The sequence below is a fragment of the Corvus hawaiiensis genome, chromosome Z (assembly GCF_020740725.1).
Source record: "Corvus hawaiiensis isolate bCorHaw1 chromosome Z, bCorHaw1.pri.cur, whole genome shotgun sequence".
In the NCBI taxonomy this organism is placed as follows: Eukaryota; Metazoa; Chordata; class Aves; order Passeriformes; family Corvidae; genus Corvus; species Corvus hawaiiensis.
This window is the reverse complement of record NC_063255.1, coordinates 9,405,859-9,423,279: the sequence shown is the minus strand read 5'-3', so window position 1 is coordinate 9,423,279 and position 17,421 is coordinate 9,405,859. Positions and strand designations below refer to the sequence as shown.

The 17,421-nt window shown below is 39.7% G+C and overlaps 1 protein-coding gene and 1 long non-coding RNA gene across 5 annotated transcripts in view; one reads left to right on the top strand and one right to left on the bottom strand.

Moving 5' to 3' along the window:
• EMB (embigin) overlaps nt 1-9,798 on the bottom strand; it is a 22,586-nt gene extending 12,788 nt beyond the window's left edge. Inside the window, exons 1-3 of one of the 4 annotated variants that reach the window (XM_048292078.1) lie at nt 9,343-9,798; nt 4,423-4,506; nt 1,341-1,424 (exon numbers count right to left, since the gene is read on the bottom strand). In XM_048292078.1, coding sequence (XP_048148035.1) covers nt 1,341-1,424; nt 4,423-4,506; nt 9,343-9,427 — 253 coding nt within the window. In that variant the 5' untranslated portion in view covers nt 9,428-9,798. Of the gene's footprint in view, nt 1-1,340; nt 1,425-4,422; nt 4,507-7,444; nt 7,535-9,342 lie in introns of those variants that run through there. The other 3 variants (XM_048292077.1, XM_048292079.1, XM_048292080.1) reach the window with 3 other exon arrangements.
• On the top strand, nt 8,878-17,421 carry LOC125320096. The gene is made up of 3 exons (XR_007200987.1): nt 8,878-8,960; nt 15,639-15,727; nt 17,031-17,421. It is a non-coding gene; the product is annotated as an uncharacterized LOC125320096 (long non-coding RNA).

The following is a 17,421-nucleotide window of genomic DNA, read 5'->3' as shown; positions in this document are numbered from 1 at the left end:
CCTTAGACATTGGACCTGTCAGCACTGACATTTTATTTCATAACTGGGCTTTAGAAGTGTGGTTAGCCATCTAAATACTCCAAGAAAATTCATCCATGGCTCACTTCAATCCCAGACCTATCCTGTAGTATTTGGCTGTCACAAAAGTGTAGTTGTATTGCACAGCTCACATTCTTTCCAAGAGAAAATGAACTTTAAAGGTACACCTCACTGACTCAGTAATGCAAGTCATACCCAAGCAGCAGTGAAGTCTCACTGAAGTGATAGCCCCAGATACAGAGTAGGTGAACTTTACTGGGTCTGGCAGAGACATTTACAACCTGAAGAACAACATGTCCAGGACTGCAAGTCCCAGCCAAAAGACTTAACATCTATTGAACTGGAGATAACCTTAGAAATGCAACACCTCAGTCTTCCACTGCAGTCAGTTACTGAAACTCATTTAATTAGAGCAACTAGACTCAATAAATGAGCCAAGCATAACTCAGCTTATTGAGGTTCTTTATGATCAAAGTAATTTTACAAATGGAATTGGTTTCACAGCAGTAAAAGTTTTACAGTCAGACTAATTACCCCAGCTGAAAATAATATCTGTCCCTTCTGAACTTATTTTAAAATTAAATCCATACTCTGAATGAATGGCACATAAAACCTGATAATGTCGGATTAACCAAGAGCAAGACTGATGTCTAGAGCATCCCTGTACTGAGTGCACATACCAGAACAGGACTCAGATAGTACCTTAAGTCTTCAACTGCTAGAAGAAAATGCAGCATAAATGCTGCAAAACTACATCCTTAGAATATCATGCCAGTACTTTGAAAATCTTCCAGAGATACTTCAGTTAGATTAGTTTCTCCAGCTATCCAAGAAATTAATTCTAGAATATTATTTGGCAACTGGGAACATCACATGTACTTTAAGAACAGGTTTATTTTTCCTGTTCTTCATGTTTTAACGCCTGCAACGTTGCCAAGCTAATACCTGTTGATCAGCAAGTACCCTAGCTTACATGGTCTCTCCAAGTGGATTCACTGGTGCAAAAAAACTATCACTTCAATTGATTTGGAGGAAGAGAGAGGTATGAATTGGTTTTACTTGTAGTTTTAACAGAAGTAGAAATCTAATTCTCCACTGAAAAATAGTTATTATTAGAACACAGAAGTTAATAATAGCATAAATGTACATACCTTTTACTGAGCTCATCACATGCCCACTGTAAACATCTTCACTTTATCAAGAACTTGCCATTCTAGATACTTCTGCAACTCTTATACGAAAGTTTGTGTGTACGCACATTCAATATAAAATAATTGGAAGACAAAAAATAACACCCTCACCAGGTAGGACTATCTCATACTCCAAGACATCATATGAGATCTCCTTGCCTGCTGGCTTGAGCTCTTCTGTGGCAACATCTGGACCTAACAAGGTTTGGGGGGAAACAAAGTGATGTTATCCTATATAAATAATCACACAGTAGTGTCAATATGGTACTGCAATTATTAATTATAACAATCTTAGAGGGAGAAAATGGACCTTGCCAAATGCTGACTCCTGTGGAGATCCTTTTATAGACCTGTGTTAGCAGCCATAATCTTAAAGCAGCAGTGTTGTAGGGTTGCTGTTACAGCAGTTATGCTATGTTAGATAATAGTTTCTAGCTTTATTGTAATGTTGCATTTGTAAACATCAGTAGTCTAAAAATGTCATAGCTATTTTACAGCCTGACTCAAAAAGTCACATATAGCTTACATACAGGACTACATCAATGTTTAAATAGTTCTTGAAAAAGTAGTAAGCTTAAGAAAATTTTAAGAAAACCAACCAACCAAAAAAAAAAAAAAAAACCCACAACCAACAAAAAACCCCAGAACAACAGACTGTTGCCATTCCCAAAGCTACTACAGACAGGAAGTCAGAGGCAGACTATCTCATCTAGGTGCTGCTTTAACAAATGCAGAGGCAAGAACACCTTGTGGTCCACTACAAAATGGTCCAAGACCCTCACTACTTCTCAGAAGTCCTGATACACAGCAGGAAATGCCCTTCTACAAAGAAAAGATAACAATATTAAACATCATATGCCCAACCTAAAAATATTATTCTCCTTTTGTGAGGAGAACTTGTATTTACAAGTTGTATGGTCACCAAAATTCCTTTTTGGTAGGGCTGTGGGTTACATATTCCTCAGAGAGTATGAGATCTTTTATAAAGCTCTACAAAGCTTGATACAGCAACTCTCAGCACAGTTTGTTCCCATCACTTGTTCTCATGCATTTCAAGAACAGAGAAATAAAGCAAATTAATAAGCTGCAGCTCTAACAGATGTAGCCCAGCTACAATAACCTTCTTTTAATTAAGTGATGAAATGAAAGAAATAGATTTCACCACCAACAATCTGATAGATACATGAAATGTTTTAAGCCACATGTGCTTTTACATTTTTGGAAAGTAATTTTATTGTCAAATATTTCATAATGCATTGCAGAAATATATGAACAGTAATTAGGGACTGATTCTACCTAGTCACATAGCTTTATAAAAGAAAATTATTCTGGTTTTTGTAGAAAGAAAGGGGCTTGATTACCTCTCCTCTTCATGATTCCCAACCACAACTGAGAAGATAGAGGAACTGGGCTATAGCTTTAGCCTTCCCACTCAGAGATGCATTGGGTGGCCAAATTGATCACTGCACAGTAGAAACAGCACCTCTGAAAGCCGACATCTCATCAGAATTATTCCTTCTCTTACTTTGCGTAAAATACTGAACGCTCAGGTAAAGCTATTAAACACATGCCTCTGAGCTACAGCTGACAGGATCTGGCTGCACTGAAGGAGATCCCTGCTAGTGGTTTGCATCTAAAGGCACAAGCAGAGGTACCACAGGCCTTTCAAGTTGTTGGCCAGTTCCAGAAAACATCCTATCAAGCTCACAGCACAAGGAATTCTGCGCCACAGGAAATCAACCTTCTGCCTGGCTTGCTCCATCTCCATTTTCAAACTTTCCCTCAAGCTTCGACCAGTTTAAGTAAAAATAATCCTGTATATTTAGGTGGTTGGTATGGAAGAACAGAGCTTCCAGGCTATTTCATTTGGTGTTGTTTACAGTACATTGCTGTCTCAACTGGTAGTACAAAATGGCTTTTTAAGCAGAGAAATCAAAGCTGTCTCTAGAAGTAGACAATAGTCCTGTTGCTCTAGACAAGAACACAACAAGCCTTGATCTCCACCCCATAGAGAAGTAAACTAGTCCAAGTGTTTACCCAGGAAATAATATGTCAAGGCTGAAAAATTCTGGCAGATCTTAGCCTGCCTGTGTGTGCAAACAGACAGCACACCAGGGCTGTCACAGATCACCTGAGTTCATGTCAGTCTAGTATGTGCATGACCCATATCCTAAAATATCCTGAAATCCCTCAGAATGATACATTCAGAGAGCATCAGTGCTAGTTCATATGGTAGATCCAGCCACAAAAAACAACACAACCTTTAAAGTGTCTTGCCCACAAACAGGATTTTCACACTGACTTTCTTCCTCAATTCACGTATCAATTGAAAATATTCAGGTGAGGTCATATATTAAACATTTTCTATGTTTCGCACATGTCCCCATGTGTTTATGTATGTAGGGAGTTATTGAACCTATTAGCTGTTGCACTCCTAGTTCTCACAGTGTGCTAAAAAGCTCTGAAGATGATAAATACCATTATGTCAAAAAAAACCCACCCAACTTGTGGGTGAAGCAACTTGCCAGAACTTTGTTGAGGTCACATATAAATGTAACTTAGCTCCTATTTTCTTGCACTAATCAACATGAGCTTTGGGACAGTGCTGAAATTCTGATTTTCTGATCTTTGTGTAGAAAGGAGAAATAGAATCAACAATCATTTCTTGTTTCTTGTCCTGCCTGGAACTTATTCTTGGCTTCCCATTAAAACTACAGTTAAGGCACAAGAACAACAGGCAGTTTTGACACAGCCACAATTACAAAAGATGAAGCTAGCAGGCACAGTGATGCAAGGACATTACTATACCTTTCACTAACACACAGGCATACGGAGCTCTCCTATTAAAAATTATCACATCTAAAGACTAGAGCAATCTCCCTGCAGTGGCACTTGTTTGGGTGCTGCCTGACTTCCATGGTCATTGCCTACTTGTATGGCATATATGCCTAAGCACAACAGATCATGAAACTTGCAGTTGCACAGCTTTTTCCAGTCCTGAAGATACTTAAAACACTCAAGCTCTTGCAGTGGCTTCAAAAGGTCTAGATGCTGTATCTACTTCTGTTTCTTCCACAAAGTCACAGTCTGATTTTCAAGAGACTTAAGTGTGAAAATGTAAACTCTATATGATAAACAAATATCAACAGGAAAAAGGACTATACTTTGAGGTATACTGAAATAAAACAATTACCAGATGATTCATTAAGTCCAGCTTTCACCTTAGTCACAGAATTCACCTGAGTCTGACTGGAATCTTGCGTTGTCATAGCTGGACCTAAAAAAAAAAAGCCAACCAAACAGAAAAAGTTTAAGGAAACTCTGAGTTACAAAAAGCTAGATCATGAAAATAATTCCAGCAGAACATCCTCACCTCAGCTCTTCTCCATTTTACTTCACGTTCTGAGCATACACATTAGAAGATGCACAAGAACTGTTTTTCATTAGTTCTTCAGCTCACTTTAGGCAAGTAAAGATTAAAGAATAGAGGAAATATTTATTCTAATTTCTGCACAGAGTTCTTTTCTTGCAGTTAGCTTATAGCCAGGCAAAGCCATTCTTCAGAATGTTCCAGCAACTTTATAAACTGTACTCACATCCTGTCTTGTTCATGGGCTTAAAACACCACTTATGCTACTGACACTGGTCAATTATTTTTAACACAGATTATCAGATTTTCCAATAGAATAACTTCATGACAATTTTACAAGTCTAGTGTGATGAAAAAGCAATGAACAAGCTACCTTTGCTTCCATTAGCACCTTGGTAAGCAAAAAAAAAAAAAAAAAAAAAAAGACATCTGTATCAAACATTAACTTCAACATCTAATGCTAACAATTATTTCCATTTTCCATAATACCACTGCAAATGTGATCCTCCTCCTGTAATACAGCTTTTACAAGAACCAGCTGAGATGCTAATTTCCTTTATGTTCCTGACTGGAAAAAGAAAGAGCAAAGGAAGAGGCAGAGAGGACCTGCTTAGTAGTTCTGTCACTCTTTTAAGAACTCAAGATACCTAGACATTTTAGAAGAATGGAAATGTCTCCTCATTCCTTTATTTCCACATTTGGGTGACAGAACTAGTGTTTATTTTGTACTAACTATCTTCACTGACAAAGGTATTCCAGGACATGTTCCACTGCCATAGCACTCAGGGGAAGTTATTCAGCCATTAGTCACACGAGGGTAAAAGGACATGTATTTTGCATTTGTAATTAAAGTCTTGCACTGGGGAGAAATTAGCATCATAAACTCTTCTGGACATCCAAGACAGCAACAAACACAGACCACAGAATATTCTGAATTGGAAGGGACCCACAAGGATCTAGCCTAACTCTTAAGTGAACAGTGAAAATCTACATCGTATTTTTATGTGCATTCAGACTTGAGAACCACATGCCTTCAGCAGGAGGTGAAGTCAGCACTCTGCCATTTCCTAAAAATGAACACTACTAACACTCCTATCCCATTTCAGCACCTAAAGGCATACACAACCTATAGATTCTCTCATTGGCACCTCAGGCACACAGTTACTCCATCACAGCTTGCACCATCTGCTGTCTCAATCTGCCCATCAAACTTCAACCAGTTTGGATCAAGAGTGAAACAAGGTAGCCAAAAGATACGATTAAAAGAAAAAAAATAAGCATTAGTAGTTCTTAACAGCAGCCTTTTTATTTTTCCATACTTTTTCCTATCAGTCCACTGATCCCACAGCCAGCTGTTCTCTTCCAGCCCTTCACCTAAGAAAGGAATTTAAAAAATCTGCTCTGAGGATGTGCTGGCTTATGAGCCAGACAGCAAGAAGACTGAGTCTTATTCTTTGCCTGACAGAGGTACTGAGCAAGGTGAGCTATTATTTTTCTGATATTCATAGTAAAATTGAAGAAAGGTCCATGAATTTTTATAACTGCAGCATCTTGAGGCATTCTAAGCATGTCATGGATCACCTGCACATTAATTGAAATCACCAAAGATGATAAATTTAGAAGGTGCCACTGCCAAGCTGTAAAGCAGCTCTGTTATCTCTCTGCAATGAAGGCAGATAACCTGCAATGTGGTTTGCATACTAACAGGGTTATCATCTTGGCTTTCTTCCTTGATTCATGTATCAAGTGAAAAAAGTCAAGTACAGTTATTTTTGTCACCACTGCTTCCAGATCTTTAATCTTTATCTGTCCACGTCAAACTACATAAAACACAGCTAACATTGCACCACTCTCTTCCTCTCATGTATACTTGCTGAATAGCACTGGAGATCAAGATGAGCCAGCACTGCATCATTAGTGTCACCGAGCCACGCAATGATGTAAGCAAGTCACATGGAGTACTTCTCTAGCTACTGAGTCATGGCTGCATGCCTTAGCCTATAATTGTTTTGCATCAGACTTAATCAATAGTGTGGTAGCTTGTTGAGTTCTCATTTCCTTAATTTCCATGTGGGAAGGAATAAGCAAGAGTATGATGTCATTAATTTCATTTTTTACCTTACCTCTGCTTCAAAAGGCAGCCAATATTTTGGGGGAATAAAGTATAGATATATCATGCTTACTATTAGCAGAGCAATTTCAGGCTTAAAAATCTATTTTCTCTCTTTCAGTTAGAAAGGCAGCTAAGAAAAGGCTGAAATACAGTCTGGTTTAACATCTTTATTTTACTATTTAATTTAATATCAACCATACACTTTTTAAGTTCACAAGCATTCAGCAGCATCCAAAAGCAGCCACCAGAACCTCCCAATGCCCCAAAGACATCAGAGGATCAACATTAAGGCCTTCCAAATGCCCTGATAAAAGCCATTCCCTCAAGTGAAACCAGAAAAACCCAACCTGGAAGCAAAGTCCGTAAGGAATCAGGTGTGTTCTATACTCATAGCTCCTTGATTGCTTCAGGAGCAGAAGCTGAGAGATGAGACGTGGTGGAATTGCTTTTCCTAAATCAATCTGTGAGCACTTGCTGCAACTAAATTAGACAACCACAAAGGTAAACAAAGCGAGCAACAAGCTCTGAACAACATTGTGACACCTAGTTAGAAATTACCCTTAACTCAATACAAAATAAAAGCAGGAGTTTAGATTTTTCCAAAACAATTAGCTAAACAATTACATGACTAAGATAACAAAATATGTATTTCTTTAAGATACCATCTCAAAACAAAAATCTAATAGGGCTTTTGGGGCACCTGCCTCACCAGCTGCAGACCATGTAACCCACCTTTCTGCAATTCAATCCTTGTGTAGCAAGTGCTCCCTCTGCTTACTTTTACTGCAAGCATTTCTTTTGGTTGAAGAACCCTCACATCTCCAAAACACAGTTTCTGGACTTCACTAGAAAAGAGTTTTTAATTCTTCTCTCTTCAGGTGACATGAACTTCTCTTTGCTGCAGCTGTGTAGATAGTCCCTGTGCTCAGCTTTACACCCATCTAGTTAATAAGCAATGGAAGAGTAAAGGGTTTTTTCATTTCAATCATCATGGAAACCACAGTATGATGCCTCCCTATGTAGTTCATACAGCTATAAAAACATTTAGAGGAAGGCTGAAAAACAACAGCTTCACTCTATACAGATGAAAATTACTAAAGTTAGTGCCTTATTTCTGATGTCTGCTCAAAACCACGAATGATACCCACCACTTTAGGAAGATGGTAATTTGTGCAAGTTTTGAAAATACAAATAAGAGTTTAGCTGTTTGATTCACTTGTTTGCTTTGTTTTTTTCTCGTGAAAGGCTATCATTTCACCAACCACTTTACATAAACTTTAAATTGCTTCAGCCACCATCAGGTATGGTTTTTGGCAGTAACAGCTATCAAAAATAAATAGCTTATGGCAATTAGCCACATGCTGACTCACGCATTCCTACAAAAAACAGACCATTTACACTCAAAAAACTTCTCAATTAAGTGAACCGTTAGAAAGGACTTCAAGTTGTGTGTGTACATAAATACACATGTATTTTAAAAAGACTTAAGAACTACAAAGTAGATTTTTCTCTGTGTGCATACATAAATATGCATTTCAAACAAGACTAGAGAAGTATGTTTCCTTTCAAATTATGTGAAACTACTAGAAATTTTACAGAAGGTACAATCACCTAGGGAGCAGTACTGCTCCTCTTGGTACTAGGAGTGCAGCTGAGACAGAAAAAAACAACTACTTGTATTTCACACACTGAAAATGCAGCTAAACCACAGTGAAATCAAGTCCCAGCACGGATATTCACCTAAGAGTATGCACACATAGACAGAAGAGAACTCTTGGTCTTGGCACGACCTACTCTAAGAATATCACCCTTCACAGCAAACATCAGCAACCCAGTAATTCCTTCTATAACCATTCTCTACTACTCTGCAATGCCTCAGAAAAACCAAAACAAAAATCCACTAGTTTTAGAAATAAGAACGTATTTCCCGAGAACCAGCTGGTCTGCTCCTGAACTGCTGAAAGCTACTAGAGGAGGAGCGAGGCCCAGAAGGCTCAAGTTCCTCTTTCTTCACAGGTTTTAAATGCTACGTTTAGAAACACAACACAAAATCCCAAGGAGCATCCCCCACAACCTACCAGCCACACTGGTATCTTAATAATGTAATCTATTCATTCGGGGGGGGGGGGAGGGGGTTGGGTGGGTTTTTTTTCAGCATTTAAATGCTTTTCTCAGTAAGGATAAGACAGCACTAAGACACAACACCTCACCTTCCTAGTCCTACACCTGTGAGCTAATAAACCCTCTGGTAAGTGAAGGAGAAGCTGGTAAGGCTACGGGACGGCTGACCGCCGATGCGGCTCAGCCCATCTGCTGCCGCCCACCACCCCGGCGCCGGAGGACATCGGGAGCGGATCCCCGCTGTCCCACGAGAACCCCGAACGCTGAGGGAGGCACGGGCGCCAGGGAGGGTCGGGGCCGCTGAGAAAAAGAAACGCCTCAGCTGTTCCCACAGGCAAGGCCGAAATGCAGCCGCCGTGCTGGGGCAGCGCTGCGTCCCCCCGAGAGCCGGGGGGATGCTGCGGAGCAAGGAGGACCTTTGCTCCCAGGCGGTGCTCCGGTCCACCTCGCTCCGGCCCGCCCGACACGGAGGGCGGAGGGGGCCCGGCCCGGGGAGAGCTTACATTTACCTGCAGGGCTCCCTTCCAAGAGGCTGATGCAGAGCAGCAGAGGCAGCAAGCGCCCCAGGCGCCGGCCGGAGAAGGCAGCAGGCATGGTGCCCCCGCCGCGCTCCCCTGGCTCGGCCCGGATCCACACCCCGCGGGCTGCACCGCCTGAGGAAGCTTCCAGCGGGCCGGAGCGGCTCTGCGGAAGGGCCGGCTACTCCAGCAACGATGGAGGCCAAAAGCAAAGCTGCCCCAACTTCACCGCGAGAAAAAACAAGAAGCCCCAAAAAAACCGCCGAGAAAGCGCTCGTGCCACGACCGTCCCCCTCCGCGGGAAGATCTACTCAGCAGCGGGCCCGCCGCGCTTTAAGTGGCGGAGGAAGGGCGGGGGCGCGCACCGGTGGCTAATTGGACCGAGGCCCTGGCGGCTGAGCCACCTGCGAGACCCCCGGGGCAGCGGGAGGTTGACGGCGCAGGTAGGGCCACGGGGTCGCGAGTTATTTTTGGCCCAAAGGGGCAGTGGCTGCAGGACCACCTGTGCAGGAGCAACTCTCGGCGGCAAACGGCTCTGGCAGGGCTTGCCCGGAGAAGATTGCCTGGGGCAGAGCTAGTCTGTCTGTCCCTACCCTTTAGGTGGTGATCTTCCGGAGAGCCCAGCTTTGAGGGTCACTGGCTCCAGGGCAGCTGGGTTATACTGTATGGGAGCTGCGGCTCTTTTGCATCTCCCGGCTTGTACAGCAGTGCCCAGGGAGCACCATTTCTAGCAAAAGCTTCTCAGGTTTTTGATAATAGCTAAGTGAAATTGTTTACACTCTTTTTTTTTTTTTTTTCTATATTTACGTTTACTTACCTAGTAAACCCACTCATATGTGTATATGTATATGTGCATTATATGCATTTCTGTTTGCTGCTTGGTAAATAACTGAATTCTGATAGTGCAAAATGGAATCTGGCACGGTGGCATTCTCTGAAAGAATAACTGTGATGGGGTACTTACTGCTTCTTTCCTTCTTGTCAGCTTCAGCTAATGCAGAGGTTGAGTTGCGTAAAAAGTTTGTATCAATGATGCAAAAAATAAGACTTTACACCATCTTAGCTCTCCATGCTGACAGAGCTGTTGGAGTTTATGCAGAGTAAATGCCCGTGTTGATTTTCCAGCGCTACACATGTTCATGCTTCCATTCATATTTTCCAATACCAGTACAGTGTCGTTCAGAATAAAATTTTCATTCATAAAAACTCCCAGTAAGTACAACTAATGGCAAAAGACTGGGAACAGGACTCTTTCACATTTGCTGTGTGTTCCAGGAATACTCAAAATGCAATGGCTATAAGGAGAGATTGAACCCCCATGTTTGTTAATCTGCCAGCCTGCTAAAACTGCACAGTGATGGGATTCAGAGAGAGAATCCAATTCAGATAAAGCTGTTTAGGAATGGTAGATGATCTTCAGCTTTTAATAGGAAAAAAATTGGCTGACACTTGAAAGCTGTTTTATCTGAACCAGTTAGGCCTGAAGAGACTTATCTTGGTGGTGGGTAAGGGAAAGGAGAGGAGAGAGAAGGGGAGGAGGAGAAGGAGAGGCAGAGGAGAGAGGAGTATGAACAGCCTAAAGATATGAAAGGACTGGTATATAGCTCCAGTCCCTGGAATGGGTGAAAAGAAAACTTTATATTCACTTTATTTAGTGGCTGGGTGTGCAGCACCTTTTGGTAAAACGTATTTTATCCACCTGGAATCCACATGGATTGGTTAGTAGAAATGTATGACTAAACACTGGCAGCTGGCACAAATGGATCTGTTAGGGCAGTCCCACCTAGGACCTAGCTGTAGCTTTGTCAGCTCCCGCACACTGGAAACTGCAGAGGTTCTGATGGAGACAATTGGTTTTGAGTGACTTGGTGTTTAGTCCTGTATAGGACTGGCTTCTGTATTTTCAACCAAGTTAACTTTGGTGAGCAGTCAGAAGACATGATGAATGCCTTTGCAGGATTCCATCTCAGCTCTTCTTCAGGCCTTGTCATCTGCTAATAGTACATCCCACATTTACTTAATGCTGAATTGAAAGAAAATAGTTATTAGACTGCTGTTGAAGGAACTGTTTTTCCTATACTCATGGTATGAGATACAGAAGCCACAAATGGAACAGTATGAGAATGGAACAATTCCAGTACAATGGAACAGTAAAGAGAAAGGCAAAGGCAGGAGGAAGGATGGCAGAAGGAACGCAAAATAGAAGCAGAATTTAGAGGAACTGGTCAAGCGAACCAAACAGCCCTTTAAGGGTTTTCATGCTCAGAGTTTGCCTTACCATTATAATATGCTAGATTAGATTACTCCATAAGAACTCCAGCTGCATTTGGTAGATCATTGAAAGTGTAAGAATGAGAGGTTTCAGAAATTATAAGGTTAGTGATAACAATGATAAAACAGAATATTTGGGATATTTTAAAAAATTAATTATTATATTAGCTTGCATTTGGAAACATTGTCTGGTGAGTAATTAGAAATTTCAGGAAAAGTATTTAAATTTTACATACCAAGTCTAATCTACTACACTTATTCATATCCAGCATATTTTCCTCTTCTCTCACTTCCATAGAGAAACGTTGACTTATTATCACATGGTAATTACTTGGCAAATATTACAATTGTTTTGGAACAAGAATTCATGTGTTGAACCGTACCTGGCTTATGAAAAACCTTATATTTAATAAAACCTCTGATACAGGGAAATTGCTGGTTTATTCGGCTGATTCAGGAAGATCTTTGCTGAAATTTTTCATGGCAAAAGGAAAGTAAATGAAACTCTGAAAACTGATATATGTAGATTATTGGCTGAATACAAACGTGGATTGTAATTTGAACTCTTACAGCTCCTTTTCACTAACAACCAAATCCTGTGTTCTCAAAGCCCAGTCTTTGGTATTCATTTATTTCTGTTAATGACTAAAACAGTAAAATAACCAAAGGGCATATGTGATCCAGCAGTTTTCTTGACTGGAGGTTTGCTTTTTATAAAATCCACTTAGACTGTGAAAAGGTAACTAATGTGTATGTGAGAAGAACAGTGAAAAAGAAGGAAACAATCAAAATGGACTGAAAACCACTTGAGGTGGAAGTTTATTTCAGAGATGGTGCTTAGCAGCTTTCAATATTTGAAACTGAATCATCAAGACCTTATTAGACTCTAGCTGGACTTGACTTTTTTTATGGGTATGAAATTTTTAATTGTAAAAGCATGAAAATAAACAGTGGTAAATAGAAGACACAATGTAGAATTACTTTAGAAATAAGTCTTGCAAGCTTTCCAGGATATAATTTCGCAAGGCCAGGAGGTAATGTGTTACTAGTCTGTGGACCACTATCAAGAGGATGTGCTGAAAGAGATGTTATGCAACACCTGCACTGGGGAATGAGTTCCCCATTCTGTGGTAACAGTCAGGTTATAATAAAATTTTCAAAGAACAATGCAAAATTTACAGGTTTCTAGGAGCCAAAGTAGTATACTGAGTGCTAGTACAAGACTACAAAACAGCATTTTACTGTTTTGTCCAAACATTTATCTTTTGGTTGCTCTCTTTTAAGGATTTGACTAAACAGAAGTTTTGTCTGGATTTAAAATTACAGGCCAGATTATGCAATCTTCATATTCTGCAATTGCCTGCTCTATGCTGTCTGCATCCTGCTGAGTAGCTATAAATCCAGTATCTCCTGCTACCACCTCAAAGGCAATTTGCAAGGTTAAGCACATAATCTCTATTGAGAATTCTGCCATTTATCAAATGTTTAATGTTGTATTCTAAGATCAGAGCTATGTATGTAACAAAAATTGGGGCTATAGTGCTTTAGGATCACATTTTTTGAAAATCTTAGGTTGCTGCCAGTACCAATTACTGAAATTGTCAATACTGATCATATAAGATTGTCAGTTGTTACTGTGCAGGGTTGCAGATTATGTAGTAAAGGCTTTGTTCGTATGGCAAACACAACATCATAAGGAACTGGCATCCAAAAATTCAAGCAAGATTTTTGGCAAAGAATTCTTTCTGCCCACCAGTCCCCTGATTTCTGATATCTGAACAAAAATTAATTTTTAAAATGGAAAATATAATGAAAAAACCCCAGTATTTTGTTGAAAACACAATTTAAATTGCAGCCTTATGTATGGACAAGTAAAGAAATGTCTACAATCTGTTAGTTTAATGTAGAAGTAAAGTTCACTGTGATACAAATGCATGCCACCTCATCACAGGGTTTGCTTTGCAAGATGTGCTTCAAAATTTGCAGAAGGTATTATAAATGTCTCAAACAGGACCGGATGTCAAGGGAGGCAGTATCCTTCATTACAGTAATATACCTGTAAAAGTAAGGCAGCCTCTGATGTGAATACACTTTGAGAACAATTACTCAAAATCTGAATGCAGATTGAGAACAATTGTTCTAATTGTAGTTCTACTGAAGGCACACATGTGAGTCTCACCTACTGCTTTAATAACAGCACCAAGAGCACCTTTGATAAGTCTTTCTTTTTCACAAATTCTCTATCTTCCAACCTTTCAGACTTTTGAAAACAGCCTCTCTTTTGTGGCAACCATAAAAAATCATGAGAATTTTGTATATAATATAAATTATGTATGAAGGTATCCTCCATTCTGCTGCAGTACTTGCTCAATTATCACCAATAAGCAGGAGCACTAAGTTGTCTGAAGAAAAAGGCCTTACTTATGTAATTACATTTGAGCTATTTGGGGCACCTGCCCTGGGATAATCAACATGTGAAAACTTCCTGTCTCTTGTGGGTATGGTGGCAGACTGTAGACTTTTTCTCATCCAAATTAGGTATTTTATGGTTTTCCGGGGGGGGGGGGGGGGGGGGGGGGTGTTGTAGTTTGTTTGGGGGTTTTTTTGGGTAGTTAACAGAAACTTAGTTTAACTGATTTCCCCCCCCCCCCCCCCCCCCCCGTTTGGAAATATGTTTGTAATTCTGAAGATAAAACCTGAAGATAAGGCAGCATAAAATAAGTAACAAGTTAAGTGGCATAAGCCTTCCCTGGTGGAGGGAAGTAATCAAGTTAAACACCAACTCCATTTATTTATGAGCAAACTTCAGTGAACTTTAGAAACTCTGACAGCATCCTTTTACTTTGAACATTTTTTTTTTTTTGGTCTTTATGTATTAATTTAGAAGGAGAAAAGAGGACTGCAGTGGAAAAAAAGTGGACAAAGTTACGTAACTGAAAGTGTTATTTGTAATTTCAAAATCATGAGACTTTAAACAGTTTTTATTAGTCTTTTGCCATTTAATTCTTTTGTCTCTTAAATGAAAGCTACGTTTTTGGGGGTTTTTTCCTCTAATGACAGAACTTCTACTCCCAGTGAGGGAGCAGAAACAAGAAAGATGAAAAAGGTTGCAAAAGCCATAATACAATCTTCAGCACTTTTACTGACTACAGAGCCATCATAGCCAAAAACAGAGAACTGAAGTGGAAGGAACAATGCTGCCATTTGATCACATTAAAACTTTGCAGAAGGGAAGTAAGATAAGTCCCTGTCCTCATCAGCAGAGAGGCAGAGAACTCAGTCTGTGTGCATGGGACATACGTAACAATAGAGAATCTGAATGAATGTGCATATTCACTCTCCTAAATTTTAATAATCCATACACATGTTGGTAGAACAACACCATCCAAGACAGCGCAAGCATATGTACCCTGGAATTTCCACACTACAGGAATATATCCATGCTTATTGTACCATACTCTTCTTAAAGAGAAGATTCAGTTTCAAGAGTGATAATTCAGCTAGTTTTTAATTCACCCAAGTTCAACATTATGTAGCAGATACAGAACTATTTAAATACTCGCTGAAATGATGCATACTTAGAACTGAATAGCTTAGTACTTTAATTAAAAAAACGTATGTTGGTTCAGAGAGAGGTGGTCTTGGATAATTGTGTGTGAAGGAAAGCACTATTTTAACACAAAACTAACTGCAAATATTTCTAGTTCTTTGCAGAGGGAAGGGCCATTTTCCAGTCTGCAAATATTTTGTTTGGAGAAGTGGAAAAATGTCAGGCAGCAAACAGAGTTCAGACAAAGGAAGGAAAGCCATCCGAGCCTCAATATTGAGCAAATTACTTGCCTGCTGCCATAAGAGTGATTATCAGGACTCAGGGTTTGCATGCCAAGAATATATGGAATACTTATTTTTCCCATGTTTACTTTTTCTGGCTGAATATGCATCATAATCCTATTGTTCTTCTGGTGCCTAAAGTGATACTCACTCTTTACTTCTGCATGGGAATCATTTTCATCCAGAGCTGTAAACCCCTTCATTAGAAGTGTCCAGTGGGATCAATGAGAGGAGCTCCTGAGCTATGAGTCATCTCGTGTATCTTTTCAGTCCTGTAAGTATATAAATTTTATTTGACACTGGTAATAATAGAGTTAAAATGGCTTTTTCAGCTGAGATTATGTCACACTAGAGGAGTTCAAAGATGAACTTCTGAGTGTGACTTTTTAACAGCAGATCTGTTCTGCAAGGCGTTTCACAAAGGACTTACCAGGGTTATATTACAACTTGGATAATATTTCCAGAGACAAAACACATACATATATATATATTTAGCAGTGAAAGTAGCCTAAAATATATTGGTGTATAGAATTGAATTTCAAAGTGAAAAAGAATAATCATAAGTAGTTTTTAACTTTAGGTATAATTCAGCAATTGTTAATATATTTCCAAATACTTCTGTTCTCAATAAGCTGTGGGAGGATTATACAAAGATAACTTATTCTAATTGAGTTTTACCTTTCAATATAAAAATTAATTTAAAAATTATTAACGAAGAGAAGAATGTGCACAGTGTATCAGTAGTGAAAAATCTACAGCTAATGTAATATTTCTCCAGCAATAACTGATACCAATTTATCCTGGCTGATCTATGAATTTTACTTCACATTTTGTAAACCTCAGAAATGCCAGGAAAAAAAAAGGCATCTCTTCATTTTTCGTTGTTCCAGCTTCCTCTGTAGTGTGTTTTGCCTTCTTTTGGTTGTGAGAGTTACTGGAAACAATAGTTAACTGTATCGTAGCCTTTCAAGATCTAGTAATTATTGGATTTTGATTGATTTAACCACAAATTAGAGTTAGTACTTCTAAGACAGTTTCTTATCAGAAAAAAATAATTTTATTTGGTTTTTAAATAACTCATATAAGAAGAACAGTAAATTGTATCTGACAGCTGTAGGGCTTTAGAAAACATAGTGCTAAGGGCTGCATAGTTATTTACTGGAAAATTATGTTTCAGATAAAAATGTTAAACAGTCTACTTTGAGGATATGAGGTCATTCCAACTATTAAGTTTACTTATATTCTTCAGTTTGACTCACAGGGTTTGAAACAAATCTGTCAGAAGGAAATGTGATCTCTCCACGTGGACCCTATTCCCATGCTTGACAACATTTAATGTGTTTATCCTTACATCAGCCTCATGGGTGGTTTTAAGTCCAATGAAACACAAAGTGGTTCACCTGAGATAACCCAGGGAAAGGGTTACATTTGACTATTATTTTCTAGTTTTTTCTGCCCCGTGCCAGGTTCTTTTTGATTGCAAGGATAAAGCTGAGTAGATAGAAAAGGCTACTTAGGGTGCACTGAAAAAGTCAGAGGCATTCCCTGCTGACCTTTATTGCTCTTCTTTCTTTTAGGAGAGAGCAAACCATGCCCTTTGTACAGACAGCATGTTTGGACTTGGCTTGGGAAGAATGTGAGTTGCAGTCTCTAGCACACAGTGCAGATTGCAGGTGAGCATCTGAGGCAGCAGACGGCTCTGTGAACACAGTCATTTTGACCAAAACATGTGTTTGAGCACTTTAATACATTGGCGGGAATGAGATTATAAATATGAGAGACTGTGGGGTATGCCCAGCCCCCACCCTGGAGGGATGTCTGCTGAGATAAGGAGAGTGCCTAAACCTCCCAGCAGAGCTCCCCTGGAAAGGCAGCCACTCTGCAGTTATGGCAAGAAGAAGACAAACCCAGAATCCTCTGGGGGACTCTATGCAGATCCTTTGTAACCCATTGGCCCTTACCCTCTGG